The 10,112-nt window shown below is 37.2% G+C and overlaps 2 protein-coding genes across 2 annotated transcripts; one reads left to right on the top strand and one right to left on the bottom strand.

The window, feature by feature from the left end:
- Window positions 1-1,248: 1,248 nt before the first annotated feature.
- Window positions 1,249-2,770, bottom strand: LOC104807398. The gene is made up of 2 exons (XM_010532657.2): window positions 2,450-2,770; window positions 1,249-2,051 (listed from the first exon to the last, which is right to left on the bottom strand). The coding sequence occupies exons 1-2, from the start codon at window positions 2,739-2,741 to the stop codon at window positions 1,462-1,464; spliced, it is 882 nt and encodes a 293-aa protein (XP_010530959.1). The 5' UTR covers window positions 2,742-2,770; the 3' UTR covers window positions 1,249-1,461.
- Window positions 2,771-5,295: 2,525 nt separating this feature from the next.
- On the top strand, window positions 5,296-8,961 carry LOC104807389 (serine/threonine-protein kinase PBS1-like). The gene is made up of 5 exons (XM_010532645.2): window positions 5,296-5,768; window positions 6,434-6,642; window positions 6,965-7,154; window positions 7,369-7,760; window positions 8,238-8,961. Exons 1-5 carry the CDS (start codon window positions 5,648-5,650, stop codon window positions 8,688-8,690), a joined length of 1,365 nt encoding a protein of 454 aa, XP_010530947.1. The 5' UTR covers window positions 5,296-5,647; the 3' UTR covers window positions 8,691-8,961.
- Window positions 8,962-10,112: the final 1,151 nt, after the last annotated feature.

Here is a 10,112-nt window from a genome sequence, read left to right as displayed (position 1 = left end):
ACACACACAGAAGTGAATAACTGATGGATTATGCTTTTGGAATTTAGTAATTAGGAGCGTAAACAACAACAAAAAAAAAAACAAAACAAACCCAAATCGAATCTGGATCAAAATCTAATTTTATTTATTTTCATTTTATATTTTTCAAATTGAAATCGGCGAACCTAGCGAACATGAGAAAAACAAAGCGAAAATAAACGACATTTTAATAAAACCTAATGATATACCAAATTACCAATTTGGAATAAATTCCTAAAATGAAATAAATCTAACCAAAAGATACCAATTTGATTAATTCCTAAGTTGAAGTTCAGTGAACAACTTTCAAAACAAAAATCTCGTGTATATGTATAGCGATTGATTCTTTCTCAACCAATACTTTTTTATATAGTTTATGATATTAGACTTTTATTAATTTTTTATGTATTTATTTAAATTTATAGTTAAATTTGGAATAAATATAAATAAAAAATATTATATATTTTTGGTTCAACGAAGTGACTCGTTTAGGTCGGAAAACTAGCGAACGATCTGAATCGAGATTTTTTTGGTTCGTTTTCTAACGAGCCTAACGAGTTGAATCCAAAATGATCTGAACCAAATAAGACGAGCTTCAAACGATCCGAGTTGGCTCGTTTGAGTTTGACACCCAATTTCTCATGTATATTGTTTTGAAAATTCCATTCACTTTCACAAAAGTATGCGAATCTCGCAATTTTGACCTCGTAAATAACCCTTTGATTTTTTCATTGGAGAGATATATACACACACAGAAGTGAATAACTGATGGATTATGCTTTTGGAATTTAGTAATTAGGAGCGTAAACAACAACAAAAAAAAAAACAAAACAAACCCAAATCGAATCTGGATCAAAATCTAATTTTATTTATTTTCATTTTATATTTTTCAAATTGAAATCGGCGAACCTAGCGAACATGAGAAAAACAAAGCGAAAATAAACGACATTTTAATAAAACCTAATGATATACCAAATTACCAATTTGGAATAAATTCCTAAAATGAAATAAATCTAACCAAAAGATACCAATTTGATTAATTCCTAAGTTGAAGTTCAGTGAACAACTTTCAAAACAAAAATCTCGTGTATATGTATAGCGATTGATTCTTTGAATATTTGTTAATATTGTGATTAATTTATTATGTGATTAATTTATCATAAGTTAAATAAATACATCATGTCGAATAATTGCAGGATCCAATGAGGAAGGAAGAACAATTTTTACACAAATGACAATGTCTAGGTCTTTTATTATAATAGTAGATTCCGAAATCAAACAGCTTGAGAGCAAATAATCTGTAATTAAATAATAATTACACATTAAGCAAACTTAGAAATCGCTAATCACACACTTGGAGCAACCAGAAACCAGAAAGGAATCAAGCAGCCACTAAAAAGATCACACACACAATCACAAACAGTGCAGAGGGCAGAGCGTAGGTCATGGCGTTTGGTTCCTGGGCGGAGGAAAACGAGGAAGATAAGGAATCCAAGTTGCCGGATCTCTCCAATCGAAAGCCGGGATAGTCGCCGGAGGGTTTCCGAACGGAAGCGACGGGAACGGCAGAGACGGCAAGGGAGGCAGAGTCGGGTACGGCCATGGGAACCAGTACGGAGGAAGGTAAGGCCAAAAGAGCTTCGATTCACGTAACGGGTTATCGCGGCGGTTGCTCCTCCGTCCTCCGCCGCCGCGGCCGCCGGAGCACAGGGTGGTGTTGGGCTTCGAGGGTTTGTAACTCAGGGCGGTCAAGCTGTAGATGCACAGCTTGTCTTGCTTGGATTTGACAGAGATTTCGTTGGTCGAGGTCTGGAAGACTGGGATGTTGCAGGCTCTGTCGGAAGTGCCGAGAAGCCGAGCTTGGCACTGAGAAGCTATGGCGATTCCGTCGACGCAGTCGACGCCATCGACGTGAGGTATTTCCACTTTGTAAACCCCACTTCTGTTGGTTGTTCTGTTCACAGATATGTTCATTTCCTCTGCTGTTTCTGGCGAGTTCGCTTTGAATTTGCAAGAGACATGAACTTCCACACCTGATCCATTGCAAGAGAATCAAGAACTCTGTTTTCAAAAAAAAAAAACAGATAGAAACAAGACCAAACTCGCTATCCAATTCTAGATTCTGGTTTTGGCTCCTGGTTTTGTCCATTTCTCATAAAGAAACATCAGGTTTTTGTAGGAATCTACTGGTCATGGTGGTTTTGGAATTGCTTCAGTTCATAAGAAACATAAGCTGGAAAAGAGGAACAGATCCACCTGAGTAGCGAGTGCATTACAGACATTCATGGATGGTTTTTTGCAGGATTTGCTAAACCGATTTACCCAAATCATAAACCAACACAAATCACGCAAGAACTCAAGACCCTTTTGGGCAATATCATTGCAAATTTGTGAAACTCGTGGAACATGGCATATCAAACAAGCTGTTTACCTTGCAAGAAGTAGCTCTGTCTGGAGAAAGTGTTGCTGGAACACGTGTCGCAGTAGACAACCCCGACGACGGTGATCCGAGAAGAAAGATCGGATCTTCCTACGGGTGGCCGGCGGCTGGAAGCTTCTTGAGTCAAGCAAGAAGCTAAAATCAGCAGAGGAAGAAGGAGAAGAGCAGCAAGAGAAGGAGGAGGATACATTGCGTGGTAACAGACCTTCTCTCCCTCTTTCTCTGTGTGGGTTTCGGCCAATATTTGATCTCGTGAGTGTTTTAAGCGTTTGTTTTGTTGCATATATTCGCATATTCAGCCCGTGAGCAAGTTCCTCTTTTTTTATACAACGCTACAAAACAAAGACATGTGAATACCCCCCTTTTGGCTTCATTCTACTCCCAAATCATTATAGAGAGATGCATAGTAGCAGTAATAGTAAGTCTATCCCCTCAAATGCTATATTTGCTTCACTTGTGTTCAGATTTACCTGCTAATTAGGGTCTTAATTGGATGGATTTTGAAGACATTTACTTACATGTTATCTGGTTTAAAGATATTTTCTGCGATATGGGTATCGTCCAAAACTTAAAACCGAGGAATTGAGTATCATCTTCTTCATTTCCAAGTTTAAATTATGAAGTTTAAACGATCAGAAATTTCTGGGTTTTGTTGTATTTTATTTAAAACTCTGATCTTGAAGAGAAATAGCTTTCATATTATATATATATACACGCTACTTGTCTTGTCTACTTACTTATCGCCATGTGAGAAGTTGTCCGAAAACGAAGCCTTTGTCGTAGTCTTACACGACTTACTCAAAGAAGCAAATGGCTTTTGCACTTTTGTATCTTGGTTCAGAAATGCGCTGAGGCTTCCCGAGGCGCGAACTCTGAACCTTGAGAATGTTCACAAACCATTCGAGCAACAAGAAAGACGTTACCAGCTTCTCTTTGGTTCTCTTCTCCCATTTCTTTTTTGTTTTTCTTTTTTCTAGGCGCGTGCCTCCGCCTCCGGTCAATGCACACCGGAGGCACGCCTCCTGCAAATCGCGTCGCCTAGGGTTCAGGATGCGATCTGGGGTCCATCTAGGCACACCTTTTTTTTTAATATGTTGGAGAATCTGTCCTACAGTTCTTTGGACCGGATCCCGAAACATTAGGTCTCGTGTATCTTATGATCCATGTACGGGTAGACGCGAATCGGATATCCCAGTTTTTCGATTTCAATTGTGTCCCTCGGGAGTTTCTCGATTGAGAACCCGATTTTGGTCTTTTGAGGGTTAGATATTCGACGAGGAAAGAAAGGGGTTAAATTTTGATCGATGAAACCCTAAGCTTTAAGAAACTATGGGTGATCACTTCAGTTTGGTTCTTTCGAATCGAACCGTAGCGAATCAAAAAAATCAATATCATTTTTAATCTAAACCGTTAAAAAATTTCATATACAGTTATGTTTTAAGAATATCGAATAAAATAGAATAGAACAGAATTGAATATTAAAAATTTATTAAAAAAAAGCCCTGAAAATTTTTAACAAAAAATAAACATTTTTCTGAATCAAAATGAAATAAAACTGAATATATTATTATTGAATAATTCGAGTTGTCCGATGCTCACACGCGAGGTCGCATTATTCGCCGTGACTTGGGCTTTCCGAAATTCGGAATCCAAGTCATAATTTTTGGGTTTATTTTATTAATTAATATAATATTACCAATATAACTTAAATTAACATCTATTATAACTTCACACCCTCATTTTATAGTTTGAATTAGAAGTTCAAAGTTTTTTTTGTGAGATAGGTTTTAAATATATATATATATATATACACACACTAACCCATCAAATATTATCTGTTGCGAAATATACCAATTATGAATTTCGAAATAAATTTTACATTTTTGACACTTGAATTCACATGGAATTTCTGCAAGGGAAATGGGTGGAAGGAACACATGGTGTGTTGGATGTGGGAAACACAGACGATCCAAGCCCATTACCCATATTCGGTAGAGAATCATACAAAGCAACATAGTATATCTTAGTGCACATATATGACCATGCACCCCGAGAAAATATAATATGTACTAATATATTAAATAGCAAAAATAAATTTAAGATTAAAAAAAAAAGAGAAGACAATATCGTTTCAATTTTCTGAAAACAATGGAATATGCTTAGATTGCCTTGCTATAATGATGATGATGATGATGATGATGATGATGCAAAAGATACATACGAGAGGAAGATAAAATGGAAGTCGAACCAAATGGACAACTTGCCAAGTTATACCACTGGAGCATGAAAACGACGTCGTATTCCATAGCCATTTCGGAAAACGACGGCGTATTCCATTATTTTTAATATCATAATGTCAATTTGATGGTCAATGCAATAGAATGCAAACACTTTGTGTGCATATTAATTTATTCATATTATTATCTTAATTATATTTTTTTGATGGATTGATGTGATTAAGATTCTAGTCAAACCTCTTCCTCACTTTGTGTGAGAGGCAAATAACTCGAAAATCAGATCTTTTGCTTTTGTTTTGGAATTTGATTTTATTATATTTATATATATAGAATATTTATATACATATATATAGATATATTTTTACCGATTAATTCATACGAATCATCAATTTTTTTTACTACCAGAAGTTTTATTAAATGAAAATTTAATTTCCATTATCTACAACCGCGAGTAAAATGGTTAAAGATTTGGCGTTTGCTTCTTTTTATCACTTTTGGACTTAGAACGAAGAAAATATCTGAATAAAGCTTTTACCTTTTCCATTTCTAGCGGATAAAATGATTGTGAAATGGAGAAAAAGGAAATTTGTTTCCTCGAATTGGGGATTATGATTATGGGCGAAGAAATTCGGGGAAGAAATTTACTGGGTTTCCTCCTCATTCTTTACTCGCAAATGGGATTAGTGTCAACACTCGCCAACGACCAAAAAACTCCTCTCTCTCTCTCTCTCTCTCTCTCTCTCTCTCTCTCGATTCGTTTTCCAGTTCGAATCTAAACAGTGGGGTTTTCTTTATATTCTCTGAAATGCCCAGGATTTCAATTTTCTCGTTCTTGCCTCTGGTAAAAGTTTGATGGTGTTTCTCTGTATCATTCGTCCCTGTTCTTTGATTTGTCTGTAAGATTCGAGGGTTTCTGGAAATTTTTTGTTTTTCCTCGGAAAACTTGGTGGAGATGGGTTGTTTCTCGTGTTTCGATTCGAAGGAAGAAGAGAAGCTGAATCCGCGGAAGGAGTCTGAGGATCGGAAGCAACCCCAGCCGACAGTTCCCAATAACGTTTCTAGTTTATCTTCCGGTTCGTGTTACTTTCGTTTTTTTTTTTGTTCATATGTTTGGATTTGTTCTGTTCTATGTTACATGCCCAAGATCTGGCAGTTCGATCCTATTATGGTTTATCTGTAAAGTTACTGTTGAAGCACTTGATCTCCTGACTGTTGCCGAGCGTATGAAATTCTGGAGATTTTGTTTTTGATGGGCTTGTTCTGATTGGACTCTTGTTTACTTTGCGAGTGATGATGGACGGAATCGAGATTCTTTGGATGAATTTCACTTGATCTGATCTGATTCGAAGTTGTATAGGATCGAGAGTTTTTGAAGCTGAATTGCTTTTTGAGTGTAACATTGTGTTATTTTTCACTGACTTGCTCGAATCAAATACAGAACATGGATAATTTAGGTAGCCGTGGAATTCGATTTGGAGGTTATTGGACTTGATGTTCTGCTTGGTGGTTTATAAGAACAGAGGATCAATTAGGGGGATTTGTTTCTTATGATCACTGTAACTTGAAAAAGAAGTGCGTCTTTTGAAGGATCAGGATCCCATGATCCTGCTCGATCGATATTGTTGATGCATATCAAATCTTGATGCCCTTGAAGTTTTAGCTTCCGAAATCACGGTCTATAATTTCTGAACCGGGGATGAAAGGACTGTGATTGCATAAGTTTTGATCATGTTTGCAGGTGGGGAAAAGCTCAGATCAAGGAGCAATAGAGCATCGAAAGGGGAGCTACCAATTCCAAAGGATGGTCCTGGTGGTGTACAGATCGCTGCTCAAACGTTTACTTTCCGTGAACTAGCGGCTGCAACAAGGAATTTCCATCCCGACTCTTTCTTGGGCGAAGGTGGATTTGGACGTGTCTACAAGGGACGGCTTGAGAGCACTGGTCAGGTAAATCGTTTATTATGCCCTTCTGGAAATCAGAACAGAGTAGAACTATGGAGGTTCTGTTTCAGTGATCACAGTCTTTGACGATATTAAGACTTGGTCCCCTAGGCTGTAAGAATTTTGCTTCAATACCGGATTTGATATGAAACGTATGTGAAAGACTTCTGCAGTAGTGTTTGGAGCATCATGGTCTGCCTTGTGATTATATTGTCATATGAGCTTAACAGAGTTACCGAGCATTGTAGTGTTTGTGTTTGCCTTCCGTAAATTTGTAAACTTTCATGGTGTTTAATCACTGGACTTACTTTCTCGGTTATTTTCCAAGGTTGTTGCTGTTAAGCAACTGGACAGGAATGGTCTGCAAGGTAACAGAGAGTTTCTGGTGGAGGTTCTTATGCTCAGTCTTCTTCATCATCCAAACTTAGTGAACCTGATCGGTTATTGTGCTGACGGTGATCAACGTCTCCTTGTCTACGAATTTATGCCCTTGGGGTCATTGGAAGATCACCTTCATGGTAAATCTTTCCCGCTTTCGATCTTTATCAGTTCTGGCCATGACAGATTCAACAAATTTTAGCCTCGAAAAAGTAGGAAAATCTTGTGCATCTGTGAAAGAGTCATCCTTTCGGAGGTTTGGGTGAAAGCAAGGAAATGGTTCCTCAGTATTATCGGGTTACCATCTGGCAAAAACGGTAATTTTTCTCTCTTTCGGGCCTCTCCCCTTTTCAGATCTTCCGCCAGATAAGGAACCACTCGATTGGAACACGAGAATGAAGATAGCTGCTGGCGCGGCGAAAGGGCTGGAATTCCTGCATGATAAGGCCAACCCTCCAGTTATCTACAGAGATTTCAAGTCCTCAAACATATTGTTGTATGAGGGTTTCTGCCCGAAGCTATCGGATTTCGGGCTTGCTAAACTCGGACCGACGGGGGACAAATCTCATGTCTCCACGAGAGTTATGGGCACTTACGGTTATTGTGCTCCCGAATACGCCATGACAGGACAGTTAACGGTTAAGTCGGATGTTTACAGCTTCGGTGTAGTTTTCTTGGAGCTGATTACTGGACGGCAAGCTATAGACAGCACAAAGCCTCATGGAGAGCAGAACCTTGTGGCTTGGGTAAAACTCAAAGCATCCCTTTTATCATTATCATAGCAGTTCATTACAGTTATCTTCTTTGTTTTGTCTCAATCCCAAAAAAACAAAGGAGCAACCTTTGCACAGAAAGAATGAAAAAAGGTTCTTTTTTTTGGGGTTTAATCAAATATGGTACCCGAAGAAATCTTAGTCGATTCCGTATGTAGTATATGAATTAGGGGTGGACACGGGTTGGTATTCGAGATTGTCGGGTCATTTAAACCCAAATCTGAATGTTTGGGGTTTCACGAGATGTTCTGTAATCTCGGATCCGTTTTAGGTGAGTACCAGGAAGTTGGATACTCGAGATAATTTTTGGATATATTAGATACTCGAATTCGAGTTTAAAATACGAAATTTCGAATTTATTCAAAATGAATATGAGTTTAGGCACTTTCTACACGATGGATTTGGTTATTCAGAGCTTTCTTGGGTTGTCTTTTTTATGCGTTTAAACAGGCGAGACCACTGTTCAACGATAGGCGAAAGTTCATAAAACTGGCGGATCCTCGGCTGCAAGGGCGGTTTCCGATGCGTGGACTCTACCAAGCTCTAGCCGTGGCATCGATGTGCATCCAAGAGCAGGCGGCTACCCGCCCTCTCATAGGAGATGTGGTCACTGCCCTCTCGTATCTCGCAAACCAAGGCTACGACCCTAACAGAGACGAGAGGAGAAGCCGGGATGAACGAGGGGGCAAGCTACTGTCGAAGAACGACGAAGGAGGAGGGTCGGGGAGGAGATTCGATCTGAGCGGCTCCGAGAAGGACGATTCCCCGAGAGAGACGGCTAGGATATTGAACAGAGATGTCGACAGGGAACGGGCCGTGGCGGAAGCCAAGATGTGGGGAGAGAATTTGCGGGAGAAACGAAGGCAGAGCGCACAAGGAACATCGGATAGCAGCAACGGGTAGTGTCGTTTTTTCGCTATCCGATCTTCTTGATCTAACTTTTTCCTTTTCGGGCATTGATCGAATCTGAAACACAGAAACAACGGAGAAGAAGATGATGAACATCGATCCGAGAATGTACATTATGTGATGCTGCTATACAAAAAAAAAACGGAAACTGTGATTCAAAAACCTTGTATGTTCTAAAAGGCCCAATGATTTGGATGCGTATTTATCATGGGCCGTTAAAAGGCCTAGTATCATGGGCCGTTAAAAGGCCCAGTACTGCTCGCTCTGGACAAAGTATAAAAATAATTTCAAAACAATACATAAAGGATAGGGTTCACATTTTATATTTTTATTAGATTTTTTAAAATTTGTTATTTTAGACATTTTATATCTATTTATTTTAATTTATTTTATTAAAATATTTATCTGTTTTCTAAAAATTAATTATTTTGTTATTTTAAATATAATTATCTTGAATATGAATTCTTTTAATTTAACAAAAATTTTACTTCAAATTCGTTTAATCGGATTCGGTTTCTAACTGACAGTATATATATATATATATATAATTCTAATTGGGAGCAAAGTTAATTTTAACATGTGTCAAACATAATATTCTTATGGAGACACATATAAAATTTGGTTAAAATGTGATAAAGTTTATGAAAAAAAAATATTACTTTTTAATCAAATAAATGGGGATATATGCCCTTTGATGTCAAATTGGTCCGTCCATGTGTATATATATATATACATAATACATACACATGCACATACTTGAGAAAAAATAATAATTTCTCTTTTTAAAGAATTTTGGAAAGAAAAGGGTAAGAAAAAGCAGGTATTAAAGAAGGCGACGGAAGTCTAACCTTTAATTGGCTGGAATTTGTATCTTACAAGTTTCCAATAAGAAAAAAAAAAACTTTTTTGTCCAATTGAAATAACAGGATATTGCACGTGGCACACACGTGCGAGAATACGAATCAGCACTTTTAATTTATGGTAACATGCCATAGAAAGCCACACTTATTCCCTCACTTTTCTTTCTTTCTTTGGTTTATAATATATATGAAATTTTAAAATTGAAAATAGTATCCCTCACACACACACACACACACATATATATATATATATATATGATAATTTAATTTTAATTTAAGGATCATGAAACACGGGCAAAGACAGAATGGTAAGCACTTAACTTATTGACTTAGAATATATATTATGTAAACAAGAAAAGAAGTTGACAAATTATAGCTTCGACCCGAAGAAACTGATATCATTCACAAAGAAAAATGACCAAAATATATATGTATATAATAGATATGGTCAAATTTGAAATGTATCATGATTTTGACTTTTTAATTGCATCTAAATTTGACTTAATTTTCAAATAATAATTAAATAATTTATATCATATTAATTTAATGGTATAAC

Source organism: Tarenaya hassleriana, unplaced genomic scaffold (assembly GCF_000463585.1).
Source record: "Tarenaya hassleriana unplaced genomic scaffold, ASM46358v1 Cleome1, whole genome shotgun sequence".
Lineage (NCBI taxonomy): Eukaryota > Viridiplantae > Streptophyta > Magnoliopsida > Brassicales > Cleomaceae > Tarenaya > Tarenaya hassleriana.
This window is presented reverse-complemented; position numbering and strand designations above follow the sequence as displayed.

What these genes read in the sequence shown, in the direction of transcription:
- LOC104807389 (XM_010532645.2), top strand. Translation starts at nt 5,648, where the DNA reads ATGGGTTGTTTCTCGTGTTTCGATTCGAAGGAAGAAGAGAAGCTGAAT. An exon ending in ATTGGAAGATCACCTTCATG is followed by an intron (nt 7,155 to 7,368) that starts GTAAATCTTTCC and finishes TCCCCTTTTCAG; the next exon opens with ATCTTCCGCCAGATAAGGAA. An exon ending in AGCAGAACCTTGTGGCTTGG is followed by an intron (nt 7,761 to 8,237) that starts GTAAAACTCAAA and finishes GCGTTTAAACAG; the next exon opens with GCGAGACCACTGTTCAACGA.
- LOC104807398 (XM_010532657.2), bottom strand. Translation starts at nt 2,741, where the DNA reads ATGCAACAAAACAAACGCTTAAAACACTCACGAGATCAAATATTGGCC. An exon ending in ACAGAGCTACTTCTTGCAAG is followed by an intron (nt 2,052 to 2,449) that starts GTAAACAGCTTG and finishes GCAATGGATCAG; the next exon opens with GTGTGGAAGTTCATGTCTCT.